The sequence below is a fragment of the Scyliorhinus canicula genome, chromosome 5, assembly GCF_902713615.1.
Source record: "Scyliorhinus canicula chromosome 5, sScyCan1.1, whole genome shotgun sequence".
Classification (NCBI taxonomy): Eukaryota; Metazoa; Chordata; class Chondrichthyes; order Carcharhiniformes; family Scyliorhinidae; genus Scyliorhinus; species Scyliorhinus canicula.
Genome location: NC_052150.1, coordinates 225,466,960 through 225,489,293, shown reverse-complemented (window position 1 = coordinate 225,489,293; position 22,334 = coordinate 225,466,960). Strand labels below are relative to the sequence as shown.

General features: G+C 45.4%; 1 protein-coding gene across 4 annotated transcripts in view; it reads right to left on the bottom strand.

Annotated features, from left to right (window-relative positions):
* The window catches only part of LOC119966626 (golgin subfamily A member 6-like protein 22), a 287,183-nt gene that overhangs the window by 15,922 nt on the left and 248,927 nt on the right, over positions 1–22,334 (bottom strand). For all 4 annotated transcript variants that reach the window (XM_038798630.1, XM_038798631.1, XM_038798633.1 and 1 more), the window contains 2 exons: positions 11,130–11,168; positions 4,198–4,299 (listed from right to left, as the gene is read on the bottom strand). In XM_038798630.1, coding sequence (XP_038654558.1) covers positions 4,198–4,299; positions 11,130–11,168 — 141 coding nt within the window. The remainder of the gene's footprint in view (positions 1–4,197; positions 4,300–11,129; positions 11,169–22,334) is intronic.

Genomic DNA, 22,334 nt, shown 5'->3' with positions numbered 1-22,334 from the left:
GCCCCAAAACAGATCCTTGCGGTACACCACTAGTAACTGAACTCCAGGATGAACATTTGCCATCAACCACCACCCTCTGTCTTCTTTCAGCTAGCCAATTACTGATCCAAACCGCTAAATCACCTTCAATTCCATACTTCCTTATTTTCTGCAATAGCCTACCGTGGGGAACCTTATCAAACGCCTTACTAAAATCCATATACACCACATCAACAGCTTTACCCTGATCCACCTGTTTGGTCACCTTCTCAAAAAACTCAATAAGGTTTGTGAGACATGACCTACCCCTCACAAAACCGTGTTGAGTATCGCTAATCAACTTGTTCTTTTCAAGATGATTATAAACCCTATCTCTTATAACCTTTTCCAACATTTTACCCACAACCGAAGTAAGGCTCACAGGTCTATAATTACCAGGGTTGTCTCTACTCCCCTTCTTGAACAAGGGGACAACATTTGCTATCCTCCAGTCTTCCGGCACTATTCCTGTCGACAAAGACGACATAAAGATCAAGGACAAAGGCTCAGCAATCTCCTCCCTGGCTTCCCAGAGAATCCTAGGATAAATCCCATCTGGCCCAGGGGACTTATCTATTTTGACATTTTCTAAAATTGCTAACACCTCCTCCTTTTGAACCTCAATTCCATCTAGCCTGGTCGACTGAACCTGAGTGTTCTCCTCGACAACATTGTCTTTCTCCAGTGTAAACACTGACGAAAAATATCCATTTAATGCTTCCCCTATCTCCTCTGATTCCACACACAACTTTCCACTACTATCCTTGATTGGCCCTAATCTTACTCGAGTCATTCTTTTGTTCCTGATATACCTATAGAAAGCCTTAGGGTTTTCCTTGATCCTATCCGCCAACGACTTTTCGTGTCCTCTCCTCGCTCTTCTTAACTCTCCCTTTAAGTCCTTCCTGGCTAACTTGTAACTCTCAAGTGCCCTAACTGAGCCTTCATGTCTCATCCTAACATAAGCCTTCTTCTTCCTCTTGACAAGTGCTTCAACTTCCTTAGTAAACCACGGCTCCCTTGCTCGACAACTTCCTCCCTGCCTGACTGGTACATACTTATCAAGGACACGCAGTAGCTGTTCCTTGAAAAAGCTCCACATTTCGATTGTACCCATCCCCTGCAGTTTCCTTCCCCATCCTATACCTCCTAAATCTTGCCGAATAGCATCATAATTGCCTTTCCCCCAGCTATAATTCTTGCCTTGCGGTATATACCTATCCCTGCCCATTGCTAAAGTAAACATAACCGAGTTGTGATCACTATCACCAAAGTGCTCACCTACATCTAAATCTAACACCTGGCCGGGTTCATTACCCAGTACCAAATCCAATGTGGCCTCGCCCCTTGTTGGCCTGTCTTCTTTCGTGAAGACACTGCCTTCTCCTCACTCCTGACTCATTTCTACCACCAGTTTTCAAAAGATCTGCTGGAAATGTAGCAAGGAAAGGAACCCTGAACCCTTCAGAGATTTGTTTGAAACTCCCATCATGTTTTAGAAAGGGACACTTTGGAGACTTCTAAACATCTGTGAATCGACCCTCTGGTCCTAAAATCTAAGAACCATGTCATTTAATTCTCGTTGTCGATATGCTTTTGGTGATTATGTTACATAAAACAAAATGTGCTTCTGAAAGAACTCAAAAAGCCGGATTTCTATCTCAGAGGATTGGAAAACGCACAAATTTCATTTGTGAATCCAAATTATTGTCCAGCATCAACCTCACCGGCGATGAAATGTTTGGAATATGTATTCTGTACACTTCTGAGATTACCTTACAACTGTTGCGTTTCTCAAAAAATGCATTATTAGGATGTGGATGTGGCTGGAAAGACCAGCATTTGTTGCCCATCCCTATTTTCCCTCAAGGATCCTGGTGAACCATCACAATCGCTTGCTCACTCCCTTCAGCCAGCAGCTATGGATGCTGTGGCTCTGCAACCACATGTAGGTTCCGTTCGATTGGACAAATTGGCAGATTATCTCCTCTGAAGAACGTTAGTGAAGCAAATGCTCTTTTTTCAACAATCCAGTAGTTTTATAAGTGATGAACCTCGCACCCAGCATTGATCCACGCCCCGGGGAGCGACACTGGCAAATGCAGCCTTGTCGACTCTGCGGTGTCCTCCTTACTAACGTTTGGGGGCTTGAGCCAAAGCTGGGAGAGCTGTCTCGCAGACTGCTCAAGCAACATTCTGACATAGTCATACTTACTGAATCATACCTTACAGACAATGTCCCAGACACCACTATCACCATTCCTGGTTATGTCCTGTCTCACCGGCAGGACAGACCTAACAGAGGTGGCAGCACAGTGGTATACAGTCGGGGAGGGAGGGGCCTGGGGGTCTACAACATCGACTCTGAAGTCCCGTGGCTTCAGGTTAAACATGGGAAAGGAAACTTCCTGCTGATTACCACGTACCGGCCACCATCAGCTGATGAATTAGGGGCAGCACGGTAGCACAGTGGTTAGCACAGTTGCTTAACAGCTCCAGGGTCCCAGGTTCGATTCCCGGCTTGGGTCACTGTCTGTGCAGAGTCTGCACCTTCTCCCCGTGTCTGCGTGGGTTTCCTCCGGGTGCTCCGGTTTCCTCCCGCAGCCCAAAGATGTGCAGGTTAGGTGGATTGGCCGTGATAAATTGCCCTCAGTGTCCACAAAAGGTTAAGTGGGGCTACGGGGATAGGGTGGAGGTGTGGGTACAGGATGGAGGAATGGGCTTAGGGAGGGTGCTCTTTCCAAGGGCCGGTGCAGACTCGATGGGCCGAATGGCATCCTTCTGCACTGTAAATTCTATGAATCAGTACTCCTCCATGTTGAACTTGGAAGGCATTGAATATACTCAGGGTGGGGACTTCAATGTCCATTACCAAGAGTGGCTCGGTAGTACCACCACAGACCCAGCTGGTCGGGTTCTAAAGGACATAGCCGCTAGGCTGGGACTGCAGCGGGGAACAATAAACATATTTGGCCTCAACCTCACCAATCTGTCTGCTACAGATGCATTTGTCCATGACAGTAATAACAATAATAATCTTTACTGTCACAAGCAGGCTTACATTAACACCGCAATGAAGTTACAGTGAAAAGCCCCTAGTCACCACACTCCGGCGCCTGTTCGGGTACACTGAGGGAGAATTCAGAATGTCCAAATTACCTAACAAGCACGTTTTTCGGGACTTGTGGGAGGAAACCGGAGCTCCCGGAGGAAACCCACGCAGACTCGGGGGAGAACGTGCAGACTCCTCACAGACAGTGACCCAAGCCGGGAATCGAACCTGGGACCCTGGAGCTGTGAAGCAACAGTGCTACCGTGCCACCCCTATCGGTAGAAGTGACCAATGCACAGTCCTTGTGGAGACAAAGACCCGTCTTCACGGATACCCCCGATCGTGTGGTGTGGCATTACCACCGTGCTAATGATGCAGGAGCCCAGCACATCTGTGCAAAAGACAAGGCTGAGGCATTCGCAACAATCTTCAGCCGGAATTGCCGAGTGGATGATCCGTCTCGGTCTCCTCCGCAGGTCCCCAGCATCACAGATGTCAGTCTTCAGCCAATACGATTCACTCCGCGTGACATCAAGAACTGGCCGATGGCACTGGATACTGCAAAGGCTCTGGGCCCTGAAAACATTCCAGCGATAGTATTGAAGACTTGTGCTTCAGAACTTGCCGCACTCCTAGACAAGCTGTTTCAGTACAGCCCCTGGTATCTACCCGGCAATGTGGAAAATTGCCCAAGTGCGTCTTGTACATAAGAAACAGGACAAATCCGACCTCACCACCTGGAGGTTCCCCTCCAAGTCACTCACCACCCCGACTTGGAAATGTATCACCGTTCCGTCACTGTCGCTGGGGCAAAATCTTGGAACTCCCTCCCTAACAGCACAGTGGGTGTACCTACACCTCAGGGACTGTAGCGGTTCAAGAAGGCAGCTCGCCACCACCTTCTGAAGGGCAACTAGGGATAGGCAATAAATGCTGGTCTAAACGGCGTTGCCTACACCCTATAAATGTATATAAAAACAGAAAAAAATGTAACTTCCCCCACTGGTTGTGATAGGAATTAAATCAATTTCTCCAGGAGAGGCCAGGCTCTTTTGTGGTATTGCCCCATTAAAAACTTCCTCACACCATTCCTTCAGTTCAAATGTTTCCACTCTTCTTGTACTTACGCAATCTAAATGGTTGCTGGGAATAATCAGGTGTAGTCGTGCTGCTCATACCTCTTCCTCCTAAATGGGAGCCATAGGATGAAGATCCAGCTGTCCCCATACCTGTTACAAAACAAAACATTGTATTGAGTATCCATTTTCTGATCAATTTGTAACTCCCAGGATGTCTATTGGGGGGGATTCAGTGATGGTAATGCCATTGAATGTCAAGGGGCAGTGGTTAGATCCTCTCTTGTAGGAGATGGTCATTGGCTGGCACTTGTGTGGCACGAATGTGACTTGCCACTTGCCAGCCCCAAGCCTGGATATTGTCCAGGTCTTGCTGCATTGGGACATGGACTGCTTGATATCTGAGGAGTCGCGAATGGGGCTGAACATTGTGCCGTCATCCGCAAACATCCCCACTTCTGACCTGATGATGGAAGGAGGTCATTGATGAAGCAGCTGAAGATGGTTGGGCCTTGGACACTATCCTGAGGAACACCTGCAGTGATGTCCTGGAGCTGAGGTGATTGACCTCCAACCACCACAAACATCTTCCTTTGTGTCGGGTATGACTCCAACCAGTGTAGAGTTTTCCACTGGATTCCCATTGACTTCAGTTATGCTAGGGCTCCTTGATGCCATATTCGGTCAAATGCTGCCTTGATGTCAAGGGCAGTCACTCTCACCTCACTTCTGGAATTCAGCTCTATTGTCCATGTTTAAACCGAGGCTGTAATGAGGTCAGGAGCTGAGTGACCCTGGCGGAACCCAAACTGAGTGTCCGTGAGCAGGTTATTGCTGAGTAAGTGCTGCTTGACAGCACTGTTGATGACTCCTTCCATCATTTTGCAGATAATGGACAGTAGACTGATGAGGTAGTAATTGGCTGGGCTGGATTTGTTCTGTTTCTTGTGTACAGAACACACCTGGGCAACTTTCCACATTGCCGGGTAGATGCCAGTGTTGTAGCTGCACTGGAACAGATGTTGGGCCGAACTAGTCTGAAACTAAGATCAAATCAACCTACTCCCAATCATTCTAGTGCACTCCATTTGCCTATCCAATAACCGCTTGAAAGTTCCTAAAGTGCCCGACTCCACTACCATAGCTGGGAGTGCGCTCCACGCCCCAACCACTCTCTGAGTAAAGAACCTACCCCAGACATCCCTCCTATATCTCCCACCCTGAACCTTATAGTTATGCCCCCTTGTAACAGCTACATCCACCCGAGGAAAAAGTCGCTGAATGTCCACTCTATCTATCTCTCTCATCATTTTATACACATCAATTAAGTCACCTCTCATCCTCCTTCGCTCCAATGAGAAAAGCCCTAGCTCTCTCAACCTTTCCACATAAGACCTACCCTCCAATCCAGGCAGCATCCTGGTAAATTTCCTTTGCACCCTTTCCAATGCTTCCACATCCTTCCTATAATGAGGTGACCAGAACTGCACACAATACTCCAAATGTGGTCCAACTAAGGTCTTGTACAGTTGCAGCATAACCTCAAGCTCTTAAACTCAAGCCCCCTGTTAATAAACGCTAACACACTATAGGCTTTCTTCACAGCTCTATCCACTTGGGTGGCAACTTTCAGAGATCTATGGACATGAGCTCCGAGATATCTCTGCTCCTCCACATTCCTCAGATCCCTGCCATTAACCCTGTAATCCGCATTCAAATTTGTCCGACCAAAATGAATCACTTCACACTTATCAGGGTTAAACTCCATCTGCCACTTTTCAGCCCAGCTCTACATCCTATCAATGTCTCTTTGCAGCCTACAAGAGCCCTCTACATTATCCACTACTACACCAATCTTGGTGTCATCAGCAAATTTACTAACCCAACCTTCAACTCCATCATCCAAGTCATTGATAAAAATCACACATGCTGAGGACCCAGCACTGATCCCTGTGGTACACCGCTGGTGACTGGGCTCCAGGATGAAAATTTACCATCTACCACCACCCTCTGTCTTCTATCTGATAGCCAGTTACTGATCCAATCAGCCAAATTTCCCTCTATCCCACACCTCCTTATTTCTGCATGAGCCGACCATGGGGCACCTTATCAAAAGCCTTACTAAAATCCATGTACACGTCAACTGCTCTATCTTCATCTATGTACTTACCTCCTCAAAGAATACAATCGATCATGTGAGGCAAGGCTTACCCCTCACAAATCTGTGCTGACTATCCTGGATTAAGCTGTATCTTTCCAAATGATCATAAATCTTATCCCTTTACCTAGGACCGAAGTGAGACTAACTGGCCTATAATTCCCAGGGTTATACCTATTCCCTTTCTTGAACAAGGGGACAACATTCGCCTCTTTCCACGATTCTGGCACGATTCCTGTAGACAGTGAGGACATAAAGATCAAAGCCAAAGGCTCTGCAATCTCATCCCTCACCTCCCAAAGAATCCTAGGATATATCCCATCCGGCTCAGGGAACTTATCTATCCTCAGGCTTCTCAAAATTACGAACACATCTTCCTTCCGAGTATCTACCTCCTCCAGCCTACCAGTCTGTATCACACTATCTTGCTCATAATGGCCCCTCTCCTTTGTGAACACTGAAGAAAAGTATTAATTTAGGACCTCTCTTATATCTTCAGATTCCATGCACACGTTCCCACTACTGTCCTTGACCGGCCCTAACTTCACCTTGGTCATTCTTTTACTCCTCACATAAGTGTAAAAATCCTTGGGGTTTTCCTTGATCCTACCCGCCAAGGACTTCTCATGCCCCCTCCTAGCTCTCCTAAGCCCTTTCCTGAGCTCCTTCCTAGCTATCTTGTATCCCTCATGTGCCTTAACTGAACCTTGTTTTCTCATCCTCACATAAGCCTCCTTCTTCCTCTTGACAAGACATTCAACATCTTTTGTAAACCACGGTTCCCTCACTCAACCATTTCCTCCCTGCCTGACAGGGACATACATATCAAGGACATGCAGTATTTGCTCCTTGAACAAGCTCCACTTCTCAATTGTGCCTATCCCTGACAGTTCCTGTTTCCATCTTATGCTCCCCAATTCTTGCCTAATCGCATCGTAATTACCCTTCCCCCAGTTATAAACCTTGCCCTGCCGTATGTTCCTATCCCTCTCCATTGCTATAGTGAAAGTCACCGAATTGTGGTCACTATCTCCAAACTGCTCTCCCACAACCAAATCTAACACTTGGCCCAGTTCATTACCCAGCACCAAATCCAATGTGGCCCCGCCTCTTGTCAGTCTATCCACATATTGTGTGAGGAAACCCTCCTGCACACACTGGATAAAAACGGCCCCATCCAAACTATTCGAATTATAGCGGTTCCAATCAATATTTGGAAAGTTAAAGTCATCCATGACAACTACCCTGTGACTACCGCACCTATCCAAAATCTGCATTGCAATCTTTTCCTCCACATCTCTGTTACTGTTTGGGGGCCTATAGAAAACTCCGAACAAAGTGACCGATCCTTTCCTACTTCTAACTTTAGCCCACACTACCTCAGTAGACAGATCCTCCTCAAACTGCCTTTCTGCAGCCGTTAAACTATCCTTGATTAACAATGCCACTCCACCACCTCTTTTACCACCTTCCCTAATCTTACTGAAACATCTATACCCCAGAACCTCCAACAACCATTCCTGCCCCTGTTCTAACCATGTCTCCGTAATGGCCACAACATCGTAGTCCCAGGTACGAATCCACGCTCCAAGTTCACCTACCTTATTCTGGATGCTCCTTGCATTGAAATAGACATACTTCAAACCACCTTCATGCCTGCAGGTCCACTCTTGTGACCTTGGTACCTTCCTCAGTCCTGCACTACCCTCAACTTCTTGAACTCCAGCAACGCTATCTCCTGGACTACAAATCAGTTTCCCATTCCCCAGCCAAATTCGTTTAAACCCCCCCCCCCCCCCGAAGAGCTGAAGCAAATTTCCCTCCCAGGATATTGGTGCCCCTCTGGTTCAGGTGTAACCCATAGTGTTTGTACAGGCCCCACCTTCCCCAGAATGTGCTCCAATTCTCCAAGTAATGTAAACCCTCCCTCCTACACCATCCCTATAGCCACGTGTTTATCTGCACTCTCTCCAGTTTCTCACTTTGCTAACACGTGGCACTGGCAGCAAACCAGAGATGACAACACGGTCTGTCCTGGCTCTCAGTTTCCACCCTAGCTCCCTGAATACCTGTTTTACATCCCCGTCCCTTTTCCTACCTATGTCGTTGGTACCGATGTGTACCACAACTTGTGCCTGCTCCCCCCTCCCCCTTAAGTATACCTGTTATTGAGGGGAATGACCGCAGGGCTCCCTGCACTGACTGCTTCTTCCCCCTCCTTTTAAACATCACCCAGCTACCTTAATTCTTAGGAGGAACTACCTCCCTGAAGCTTCTATCTATAACCAACTCTGGCTCGCGAATGATCCCCGGTTCATCCAGCTCCAGCTCCAGTTCCCTAACACGGCCTTTGAGGAGCTGGAGATGGGTGCACTTCCTGCAGGTGAACTCAGCAGGGACACTGACGGTGTCCCTCACCTCAAACATCCTGCAGGAGGAACATTGCACTGCCCTCTCTGCCACCCCTTCAGGAAGGATGTTCTTGCTGCTGAGGGAGGGAGGCGAAGGTTTACCAGGCTGAGTCCTGGGTTGGCAGGATTGATGGATGAGGAGAGATTGAGTCGGTGGGTTTGTATTCGCTGGAGTTCAGAAGAATGAGGGGGGTCTCATAGAAACCTAACAGGGTAGATGCAGGAAGGATGTTCCCAATGATGAGGATGTCCAGATCCAGGGGTCGCAGTCTGAGGATACGGGGTAGACCATTTAGGGCAGAGATGAGGAGACCGTTCTTCACCCAGAGAGGGGTCAGCTTGTGGAAGTCGCTACCACAGAAAGCAGTTGAGGCCAAAGTGGGCGGGATTCTCTGACAAGTGACGGCAGAATGGTGAAAGGCGATTGGGTGGAGAATCGCCCGCGAGGTAAAAACCATGGCCGATGCCGTGTGCCCGACAGAATGCCATGTTCCGGTGCCTCCACAGTGGGGTCAATGTATTCCAGTCCGCACGTATAGTAAACGGCGTTGGCATATCATTAGCGGGCCTGACCCGGTATTTCCCAGGGCTCCCGCAATGCTCCACCGGAAAGAGTTTCACTTGTGGTTTTATAAATCGGGAATCGGGCACCATGGCTGCTGAGGGAGGGAGGGGTGGTACTGAAAGTGTCCAACATCGCTATCGTGTGGTGCCAGTTGTTTCACTGGCCAGGGAGCTTCTGCCAGGGCTGGGGGGGAATAGCGGGGCGGGGGGAGGAGGGGGGCAGCCAGGAGGTGGGCTGTGGGGTCACTGTGACCTCAGCACCACGGGTTGTATGGGTGTACCCCCAGGACACTCCCCTGAGGTACCCTCCGGCCCCAGCTGATCCATCAACGGGATGGGTGCACTCCAGCACAAGCAGTGCCATTTGTTGACTGAGATGAGTGTGTGTGGGAGTAGTGTGCTAATATGCAGCTGCAGCTTGTCAGCATCTTGAGCATCAATCCCGACCCCGGCTAATCCAGCACAATTTTTCATTGGAATTGATCATGGCCTACATGGCGCCGGTGCTAGCCCATCAACGGTTGATGAACTGGTTCGGGATCGGCGGCAATATTGTGGTCGTGGAAGTCCGCTGATTCAGTCCCACCGTCAGCACTTAGTCTCTGAAACGGGGGATTCCACCCTCTTTGGTTTAAAGAAGCAGATAAATATAGCACTTGCGGTGAAGGGGATCAAAGGATATTGGGGGAAAGGCAGGAATAGGCTATTAAGTTGGATGAGCAACCATGAGCATAATGAATGGCAGAACAGGCTCGAAAGGCCAAATGGCCTCGTCCTGCTCCTATTTTCTATGTTGTCTTATTTGAATTTCCATTGAATGAAAAGTAATATAGAATCATAGAATTTACAGTGCAGAAGGAGGCCATTCAGCCCATCGAGTCTGCACCGGCTCTTGGAAAGAGCACCCTACCCAAGTCCACCCCATCCCCATAACCCAGCAACCCCACCCAATACTAAGGGCAATTTTGGACACAAAAGGCAATTTAGCCTGGCCAATCCACCTAACCTGCACATCTTTGGACTGTTGGAGGAAACCGGAGCACCCGGAGGGGCAGCACGGTAGCATTGTGTCTAGCACAATGGCTTCACAGCTCCAGGGTCCCTGGTTCGATTCCAGCTTGGGTCACTGTCTGTGCGGAGTCTGCACATCCTCCCTGTGTGTGCGTGGGTTTCCTCCGGGTGCTCCGGTTTCCTCCCACAGTCCAAAGATGTGCGGGTTAGGTGGATTGGCCATGATAAATTGCCCTTACTGTCCAAAATTGCCCTTAGTGTTGGGTGGGGTTACTGGGTTATGGGGATAGGGTGGAGTTGTTGACCTTGGGTAGGGTGCTCTTTCCAGGAGCCGGTGCAGACTCGATGGGCCGAATGGCCTTCTTCTGCACTGTAAATTCTATTAAAAAAAACATTCTAAGAAACCCAGGCACACACGGAGAGAACATGTAGACTCCGCACAGACAGTGACCCAAGCCGGGAATAGAACCTGGGACCCTGGAACTGTGCAGCGATTGTGCTAACCACTGTGCTACCGTGCTGCCCGTATATGGGACCAGGTGTAAAAATTGACATTCCACCCAACCTCTCGGGTTTTCTCGCTCAGTATAAATTAGCGTTTAAGGGTGCATGGCGAGATTGTTCAGCAGTTTCAGTGCAGAGTTAACGTGAGCCAGGATTACATCACACACAATGATTTGCTTCACAGGAAATGTAATTTGGGATAAGACGGAGGGAGAGCTGGACTGAGCTTCAGTCCGACTTCGGCTAAGCAAGGCTGTACATCACTGCACCTCGTTTAAAACTGCCACAGTTCAAGTTACCTGTTCAGTACTTACAAAGCTCAGGTTCATACGTACCAGGGTAATTTGCTGGTCGCCGAGCCACCAAGTATGAAGCTGTTAAAAAGCAGAGTGAAAGTAGTCAGTAAAGTCTTGGACAGCAAAAGCTCATTTATCTCATTGTTCAGATCTGTGCTGCATTTTAAATCAATGCTGTATACAACTGCTTCAAAGTCATTCATTCCTCATGAACTATATTGACAGGCTGATAAGTACGAGTTATTTATTTCTAAATTGTCCACTGTGTTCAGTTAGTAGAAAGTGGAAATCAACAGAAATTGAGTTTCAGGCCTACAGCAGGCCTCAAGTACACAACCTGGCTGATCAGCCAGTGCCACCCATGGACTCCATGGTTCAGGGTGCAAACTAAACCCGTCTGTTTGGTTCACAAGATGCCGACCGTTCTCCTCATGCAGCTGATAACAGAGCCTTCAGGATGCTGAGTAACAGCAGGAGGCAGAATTCCTAAAATTCTTTGCTGGAAGGTCATCCTGAGAGCGAAAGAAAGATATCTGCTGATATCTAATTTCTTAACTCTATTTCCGTCTCTCTATAAATATTGTTCGAGCTGCTGAGCGCTTCTTGCATTTTTTATGTTATTTCATATTCCCAGCAAAATGGCCTATTACTTTTGTATTAACCTTACTTTCCTTTTTTGATTTGAAGTTGTGAGTGCAATTCTCTTCATGGAATTGTTTTTTTTTTCCAGGAATTTCTATTTTTCAGTGTATATGCACATTGAGGGCTAAATAACGTGGGAATGAACTCTCTTCACATCCAGTCCCACTTGACCACACAACAACTTTGGTCCAAACATTGGAAGAATAGCTTAGGTCAAGAGGTGATGAGAGAGTGACTTCCCTTAAGGCGGCATTTGACTGAGTTTGACTTCAAGGAGCCCTAACAACTCTGAAACCTTGGAAATCAGGGGGATTCTCTCCATTGGTTGGGCTCATATCTAGCTGACAGGAAGATGGGTGTGATTATTGGAGGTTAATCATCTCAGTCCAAGAAAGCTCCTCAGGATAGTGTCCTCGTCCTTGTCCCCCATCATAAGGTCAGAAGAGCGAAAGTTCACTGACGATTGCAGTATATTGAGCAGCATTCTCTCCACAGATACTGAAGCAGCCTTTGGCCCGGGCGATATTCAGGCATGGGTTAATAAGGCAATACCACCTCCCCTTGACTTTGGATGGCAGAATTGTCATATGAGGAGAGACTGGATTGACTCAGCCAGTATTCACTGCATTATAGTGCTAAAGTGGGAGTTTTGTGACTGACGGAAATTAAGGGTTAATGAAGGGTTAATTATAGAGTCATAAATGTATACAGAATAGAATCAAGCATATAGGCCCAGCTTGTCCATGCCGCCTTGTTTCTATCATCTAAGCTCGTCCCGCCTGCTCGCATTTGGCCCATATCCCTCTATACCCACCCTGCCCATTTAACTGTTTTTTAAAAGACAAAATCATACCCGCCTCTACCACTGCCTCTGGCAGCCCGTTCCAGATGCTCACCACCCTCTGTGTGAACAAATTTCCCCTCTCGTCTCTTTTAGATCTCTCCCCTCGCACCTTAAATCGATGCAGCAAGAAGCAATATAGCATCAGGGGACATTGAATCTGTGTGGGTTGAGTTGAGGAATCGCAAAGGAAAAGTATACCCTGATGGGAGTTATGTACAGGCCCCCTAGCATTGGTCAGAATATGGGGCAGAAAATGAGATAGAAAAGGCATATAAGAAACGTACGATTACAAAAAATCACGGAAGACTTAAATATTACATTCACCCCCCCCACCATCTGGCCTGGGCTTGCAAAATCCTACCAACTGTCCTGGCTTGAGACAATTCAGACCTCTTCAACCTGTGATTATCCCTCTCTCCAGTCACTTCATAGTATTGTCTTGCATCACTGACTTTGTCTATGTATGTGTTTCTGGAACCCACCTCTTCATTCACCTGAGGAAGGAGCAGTGCTTCGAAAGCTAGTGATTCAAAAGAAACCTGTTGGACTTTAGCCTGGTGTTGTAAGACTTCTTACTGTGCTCACCCCAGTCCAACGCCGGCATCTCCACATCATGGGGTATGAGGAGAGGGCGGGGGGGGACTCTGATATTGAGATACAGGGTCAGCCATGATCATACTGAATGGTGGAGAATGACCAGTGCTGTGGGTTTGCCGACGGTGAGGGATGCATTCAATGGAATTCCCGTTGTCAATGGTGGGACCAGACAATTCCGCCACAGGCCTCTGCTGCCATGAAACATACAACGAGGTGAGTGGGCATTCCCGCCCATAGAGAGAAAAAAGGGACAGAAAGGAAAATAAGAAAACATACGAGAACAAGATTGAATCGTTTAACTTGGTTCCTGTCTGGTGCTCAGTAATGGGTTAAGAGACTTTCCAATTAGTTGTCTCATTTATGTTAAGTATCCAATAATTGACACTGATTATGTAAAGAGGCTTCAGGTGGCCTTGGTGTCAGGTGATGTGAAGATAAAGTTTTGTGCCGAGACTGTTAAAGTGAAATAAAGGTGTTTGTGAAAAGGAGAAGAACCTTTGACTCTTTATACAACAACAGCTAAACGTCTAACTAATGGTAGCAGAGGACGGTGCTGTGCAAATGTGAAGGGTTGAAAGATACAACTTTTCCCTCCCAAACCAAGGAGTGAGTGAGAAGAAAAAAAAAAGATATATTAGCTGAACCTAAGATAAAGATGGCTGGATATGACTACCCCCCCCGCCCCCCTTATACCCCACCTCATACAACCAATGGAGAAGTGCAGTAGTTACGTGGACTAAGGTAACTGCCTTAGGAAAGAGCAAACAAGGTATGGCATTGGCTCGTTCTCTACCTTATGACAGTAAAATCTGAAGCAAAGTGTTTTCTGAGCTGGAATTGGAAGAGTTAGACTCAGAAGAAGGTCTGGAGGCTCTGTTACGTTATATGGATAAGATTTATAAAAAGGATGACTTGTTAAGTGCGTATGAAGCATGGTCGGGTTTTGATAGGTTCCGGAAAATAGAGGAATTCTCCATGGAAGACTGTATAATGGAATTTGGCAGACTATATAAAAGGCTGCAGAAACACAGGCTGGAATTTCCACAGTCTGTGTTGGCCATTAAATTACTTGACTGTGCTCGAGTGAGCAACATGGATAGGCTCCTGGTTTTGACAGGAGTTCAGTTTGTGGATAAGGATACCTTATTCGATCAGGTGACAGAGCTTTAAAAAGTTTCTAAGGAAACATTCAATTCCGAGGGTTCTGATAACCCAAATAGGTCAGTCTGCGATAAAGCAGAATATGGAAGATACACTACTAACAGGATGGCGAAATTGGACGGCTACAAATGGGTTCCGAGACTATAGAAGGAAATCGGGACCTGGAAATTATGAAGACACAAACCCAGTTAGAACCTACAATAGGAGGATGAACCCCAGAAATGCACGGGGCATGATAAATCGATGTTTTCAGTGTGACTCTCAATACCATTATGCTTTCAACTGTCCAAACGTTATAATACAGTGTTTGAAGCAACACATGACATGGAAGAGTCAGACGAGGAAAAAGATAGTGACCAGAAAGAAGGCATTGTCCTATTAACAAGCTGTTTTACGCCGGTAATGAGGGTGTTGGTTGCAGAATCTTTCAATTGTGCTGTATTGGACAGTGGCTGCACATCTACTGTGTGTGGAATTGACTGGTTAAAATGTTACCTGGACTCCTTGAATGCTGAAAATCGTAACAAGGTTAAGGAATTTGCAAGTTCCACAAGTTTCAGGTTTGGGGATGATAATACTCTGAAGCCGCTGAAAAGAGTGGTGATCCCTTACAATATTGCCGGAGTGAATCATTTCCTTAGCACAGATGTTGTATCAAGTGAGATACCTTTGCTTCTGAGCAGAACATCGATGAAGAAAGCACACATGAAACTGGATATGGAACAGGATAAGGCAACAGTTTTTGGAAAGACGGTGGACTTACAATTTACACAGTCGGGACACTATTGTATTTCATTCCTGACAAATAATATTTCAAGTACAGTTGTTAAGGATGTGTTAATGGCAGTTAAAAATGGGACTTTAGATGATAAAAAGCTTGTTGTATTAAAACTGCATAGGCAATTAGCTCATCCGACTCCTCGGAGGCTGAAAAATTAATTAAAGGGTACAGAGGTAAGGGATGAAGACGATACTAAACTAATAGAACAGGTTAATGATCACTGAGAAGTTTGTAGGAACTACAGAAGGACACCAGCACGACCGATAGTAACCCTACCTTTGGCCAATGATTTTAACGACATTGTGGCCATGGATCTTAAGATCTGGGATAAAGCCAATAATATGTTTATTTTGCATTTTGTAGATTTATCCACCAGATTTAGTCAATCAACAATTGTATGAAATAAAGAAAAGAGAGTAATTCTGGATCAAATTGTGGAAAAATGGATAGGGGCAGGAATGGGCCCACTGGGCAAAAGTCCTTCCGGACAATGGAGGAGAATTTGCTAATGATGAGTTTAGGGAGATGTGTGAAAATGTGAATATCACAGTTATGAATACGGCTGCAGAAAACCCATTTAGTAATGGTGTGTGTGAAAGAAATCATGCGGTAACAGATGACATGCTCTGGAAATTTTGGCAGACAGACCGAATTGCAGGCTAAATTCAACTTTAGCATGGGCGATACATGCATATAATTCATTGCAGACGGTTGAGTGCTATAGTCCGTATCAATTAGTGTTTGGGAGAAATCCTAAAATTCCGTCCATTTTGGATGACCAGCCTCCAGCTTGGGAAGGGACTGCAATTAGCTCAGGTTTTGCTGAACATTTAAACGCGTTACATAGCAGTAGAAAAACTGTTTTGGAAGCAGAAGTCTCTGAAAGAATTCGCAGAGCTTGAAGACATAATGTACGGCCATCAGATACCGTTTTTCAGCAAGGAGACATAGTAAACGATAAGAGAGACAACTTTAATGAATGGAAAGGCCCAGGGAAGATCATAGGCATAGATGGTGCAAAACAATTGTTTTGAAACATGGCAATCAAACTGTTAGGGTACATTCATCAAGGATAATGGGTACAGATTACAAATTTTCAAATTTAGACAGAACAGACAGACATGACGAGGAACCAGAGTCATCTGGTACGCATGTGTGGAAATCGGGAATAGTAAGGTGAAAAAGTCACTGATAGGAGTAGTCTATCGGCCACCAAATAGTAACGTTATGGTGGGGCAGCAATAAACAAAGAAATAACTGATGCATATAGAAATGGTACAGCAGTTATCATGGGGGATTTTAATCTACATGTCGATTGGTTTAACCAGGTCGGTCGAGGCAGCATTGAGGAGGAGTTTATAGAATGTATCCACGATAGTTTCCTAGAACAGTATGTAATGGAACCTACGAGGGAACAAGCGGTCCTAGATCTGGTCCTGTGTAATGAGACAGGATTGATTAATGATCTCATAGTTAGGGATCCTCTCGGAAGGAGCGATCATAATATGTGGAATTTAAAATACAGATGGAGGGTGAGAATGTAAAATCAAACACTAGTGTTTTGTAGAGAAACAAAGGAGATTAAAATGGGATGAGAGAAGAGCTAGCTAAGGTAGACTTGGAGCAAAGACTTTATGGTGAATCAGTTGAGGAACAGCGGGGAACCTTCCAAGTGATTTTTCACAGTGCTCAGCAAAGGTTTATACCAACAAAAAGGAAGGACGGTAGAAAGAGGGAAAATCGACCATGGATATCTACGGAAATAAGGGAGAGTATCAAATTGAAGGAAAAAGCATATAAAGTGGCAAAGATTGGTGGGAGACTAGAGGACTGGGATATTTTTAGGGAGCAACAGAAAGCTACTAAAAAAGCTATAAAGAAGAGTAAAATAGATTATGAGAATAAACTTGCTCAGAATATAAAAACAGACAGTAAAAGTTTCTACAAATATATAAAACAAAAAAGAGTGGCTAAGGTAAATATTGGTCCTTTCGAGGATGAGAAGGGAGTTTTAATAATGGGAGATGAGGAAATGGCTGAGGAACTGAACAGGTTTTTTGGGTCGGTCTTCACAGTGGAAGACACAAATAACATGCCAGTGACTGATAGAAATGAGGCTATCACAGGTGAGGACCTTGAGAGGATTGTTATCACTAAGGAGGTAGTGATGGGCAAGCTAATGGGGCTAAAGGTAGACAAGTCTCCTGGCACTGATGGAATGCATCCCAGAGTGCTAAAAGAGATGGCTAGGGAAATTGCAAATGCACTAGTGATAATTTACCAAAATTCACTAGACTCTGGGGTGGTCCCAGCAGATTGGAAATTAGAAAACGTGACACTACTGTTTAAAAAAGTAGGTAGGCAGAAATCAGGTAATTATAGGCCAGTTAGCTTAACTTCGGTAGTAGGGAAGATGCTGGAATCTATCATCAAGGAAGAAATAGCGAGGCATTTGGATAGAAATTGTCCCATTGGGCAGATGCAGCATGGATTCATAAAGGGATTAATGGGTGTTTCTCTGGTTGGCAATCAGTAGCTAGTGGTGTCCCTCAGGGTTCAGTGTTGGGCCCACAATTGTTCACAATTTACATTGATGATTTGGAGTTGGGGACCAAGGGCAATGTGTCGAAGTTTGCAGATGACACTAAGATGAGTGGGAAAGCAAAAAGTGCAGAGGATACTGGAAGTCTGCAGAGGGATTTGGATAGGTTAAGTGAATGGGCTAGGGTCTGGCAGATGGAATACAATGTTGACAAATGTGAGGTTATCCATTTTGGTAGGAATAACAGCAAATGGGATTCTTATTAAAATGATAAAATATTAAAACATGCCGCTATGCAGAGGAACCTGGGTGTGCTCGTGCATGAGTCACAGAAAGTTGGTTTACAGGTGCAAAAGGTGATTAAGAAAGCAAATGGAATTTTGTCCTTCATTGCTAGAGGGATGGAATTTAAGACTAGGGAGGTTATGTTGCAATTGTATAAGGTGTTAGTGAGGCCACACCTGGAGTATTGTGTTCAGTTTTGGTCTCCTTGCCTGAGAAAGAACATACTGGCACTGGAGGGTGTGCAGAGGAGATTCACTAGGTTAATCCCAGAGCTGAAGGGGTTGGATTACGAGGAGAGGTTGAGTAGACTGAGACTGTACTCGTTGGAATTTAGAAGGATGCGGGCGGAAGTAAGGGGGGAGTAAGGGGGAAAGTGTAAGGCAGAGAAGCCATAGTCAAAAATCAAAAAGGGCGACAGTACAAAGTACAGTGATTGAGGGGAGCTCAGTGAATAGGCCCAGTAATACTAAAAGGAATAAAACTGGAAGTAAAAACATTAATGGTAAGCGGCGCGACAGGTTGTTACATGAAGATATGGGTTCAACGACAAGGAAAATTAGGAGAAAAGTTAAGAGGAAATATAACTTAGGACAGGTTACTGACCGAGATATTAAGATTCAAAACAGAGGTAAAAAAGCAAACATAAGTGTACTTTACCTGATTGCTCGTGGTATTCGGAATAATGTAAATGAGTTGATGGCGCAAATTATTGTGAATGACTATGATTTAGTGGCCATTATTGAAACATGGTTAAAGGATGGTCACGACTGGGAGTTAAATCTCCAAGAATATCAAACCATTCGGAAGGACACAGTGGATGGTAAGGGTGTAGCTCTGTTATTTAAGGATGACAACCGGGCAATAGTAAGGAATGATATTGGTGCTATGGAGGATAAGGTTGAATCAATTTGGGTGGAAATCAGGAATAGTAAGGCGAAAAAGTCACTGATAGGACTAGTCTATCGGCCACCAAATAGTAACGTTATGGTGGGGCAGGCAATAAACAAAGAAATAACTGATGCATATAGAAATGGTACAGCAGTTATCATGGGGGATTTTAATCTACATGTCGATTGGTTTAACCAGGTCGGTCAAGGCAGCATTGAGGAGGAATTTATAGAATGTATCCGCGATAGTTTCCTAGAACAGTATGTAATGGAACTTACGAGGGAACAAGCGGTCCTAGATCTTGTCCTGTGTAATGAGACAGGATTGATTCATGATCTCATAGTTAGGGATCCTCTCGGAAGGAACGATCACAATATGGTGGAATTTAAAATACAAATGGAGGGTGAGAAGGTCAAATCAAATACTAGCGTTTTGTGCTTAAACAAAGGAGATTAAAATGGGATGAGAGAAGAACTAGCTAAGGTAGACTGGGAGCAAAGACTTTATGGTGGAACAGTTGAGGAACAGTGGAGAACCTTTCTCCACTTAGGTGGATTGGCCATGCTAAATTGCCCGTAGTGTCCTAATAAAAGTAAGGTTAAGGGGGGTTGGGTTACGGGTATAGGGTAGATACGTGGGTTTCAGTAGGGTGATCATGGCACGGCACAACATTGAGGGCCGAAGGGCCTGTTCTGTGCTGTACTGTTCTATTCTATGTCTATGTCTAACCTTCCAAGCGATTTTTCACAGAGCTCAGCAAAGGTTTATACCAACAAAAAGGAAGGACGGTAGAAAGAGGGAAAATCGACCATGCATATCGAAGGAAATAAGGGAGAGTATCAAATTGAAGGAAAAAGCATACAAAGTGACAAAGATTAGACATAGACATAGACATAGAACAGTACAGCACAGAACAGGCCCTTCGGCCCTGGATGTTGTGCCGAGCAATGATTACCCTACTCAAGCCAACATATCCACCCTATACCAGTAACTCCCCCCCCCCCGTTAACCTTATTTTTTAGGACACTACGGGCAATTTAGCATGGCCAATCCACCTAACCCGCACATCTTTGGACTGTGGGAGGAAACCGGAGCACCCGGAGGAAACACACGCACACACGGGGAGGAAGTGCAGACTCCGCACAGACAGTGACCCAGCCGGGAATCGAACCTGGGTCCCTGGAGCTGTGAAGCATTTATGCTAACCACCATGCTACCGTGCTGCCCATTAGTGGGAGTCTAGAGGACTGGGAAATCTTTAGGGGGCACAGAAATCTACTAAAAAAGCTATAAAGAAGAGTAAGATAGATTATGAGAGTAAACGTGCTCAGAATATAAAAGCAGATAGTAAAAGTTTCTACAAAGATATAAAACAAAAAAGAGTGGCTAAGGTAAATATTGGTCCTTTAGAGGATGAGAAGGGAGTTTTAATAATGGGAGATAAGGAAATGGCTGAGGAACTGAACAGGTTTTTTGGGTCGGTCTTCACAGTGGAAGACACAAATAACATGCCAGCGACTGATAGAAATGAGGCTATGACAGGGGAGGACCTTGAGAGGATTGTTATCACTAAGGAGGGAGTGATGGGCAAGCTAATGGGGCTAAAGGTAGACAAGTCTCCTGGCCCTGATGGAATGCATCCCAGAGTGCTAAAAGAGATGGCTAGGGAAATTGCAGATGCACTAGTGATTATTTACCGAAATTCACTAGACTCTGGGGTGGTCCCGATGGATTGGAAATTAGCAAACGTGACCCCACTGTTTAAAAAAGGAGGTAGGCAGAGAGTGGGTAATTATAAGCCAGTGAGCTTAACTTCGGTAGTAGGGAAGATGCTGGAATCTATCATCAAGGAAGAAATAGCGAGGCATTTGGATAGAAATTGTCCCATTGGGCAGATGCAGCATGGGTTCATAAAGGGCAGGTCATGCCTAACTAATTTAGTGGAATTTTTTGAGGACATTACCAGTGCAGTGGATAACGAGGAGCCAATGGATGTGGTATATCTGGATTTCCAGAAAGCCTTTGACAAGGTGCCACACAAAAGGTTGCTGCATAAGATAAAGATGCATGGCATTAAGGGTAAAGTAGTAGCATGGATAGAGGATTGGTTAATTAATAGAAAGCAAAGCGTGGGGATTAATGGGTGTTTCTCTGGTTGGCAATCAGTAGCTAGTGGTGTCCCTCAGGGATCAGTGTTGGGCCCACAATTGTTCATAATTTACATAGATGATTTGGAGTTGGGGACCAAGGGCAATATGCCCAAGTTTGCAGACGACACTAAGATGAGTGGTAAAGCAAAAAGTGGAGAGAGATACTGGAAGTCTGCAGAGGGATTTGGATAGGTTAAGTGAATGGGCTAGGGTCTGGCAGATGGAATACAATGTTGTCAAATGTGAGGTTATCCATTTTGGTAGGAATAACAACAAACGGGATTATTATTTAAATGATAAAATATTAAAGCATGCTGCTGTGCAGAGAAACCTGGGTGTGCTAGTGCATGAGTCGCAAAAAGTTGGTTTACAGGGCAACAGGTGATTTAGAAGGCAAATGGAATTTTGTTCTTCATTGCTAGAGGGATGGAGTTTAAGACTAGGGAAGTTATGCTGCAATTGTATAAGGTGTTAGTGAGGCCACACCTTCAGTTTTGGTCTCCTTCCCTGAGAAAGGACGTACTGGCACTGGAGGGTGTGCAGAGGAGATTCACTAGGTTAATCCCAGATCTGAAGGGGTTGGATTACGAGGAGATGTTGAGTAGACTGGGACTGTACTTGTTGGAATTTAGAAGGATGAAGTTATAGAAACATATAAAATTATGAAGGGAATAGATGGGATAGATGCGGGCAGGTTGTTTCCACTGGCGGGTGAAAGCAGAACTAGGGGGTATAGCCTCAAAATAAGGGGAAGTAGATTTAGGACTGAGTTTAGGAGAAACTTCTTCACCCAAAGGGGTGTGAATCTATGGAATTCCTTGCCCAGTGAAGCAGTAGAGGCTCCTTCATTAAATGTTTTTAAGATGAAGGTAGATAGTTTTTTGAAGAATAAAGGGATTAAAGATTGTGGTGTTCAGGCCGGAAAGTGGAGCTGAGTCCACAAAAGATCAGCCATGATCTAATTGAATGGCGGAGCAGGCTCGAGGGGCCAGATGGCCTACTCCTGCTCCTAGTTCTTATGTTCTTATGAGTAAGACTATGAATACTAATAGGAGTAGAAGCCCACATGCACGTGAGATTTTGGTGGCTTCCAATAAATTAGATGAAAAAGTTATCAAAGATGCCAAACAGCAAGAACTGCATAGTTGGAGTGAATTTGGGGTACACACGGAAGTACCGGATAGGGGACAATGAGCTCTATCCCACAGATGGATTTGCTCGGTTCTGCCAGGTGGAACTTATAAGGCAAAGGACTGGCTTGTGTCGAGGGGATTTGAAGAAAACTTAGAAGATCAGGATTTAAGGGTATATTCACCGAAGGCAGGCAAGGTTATTGGATTGGATTGGATTGGAT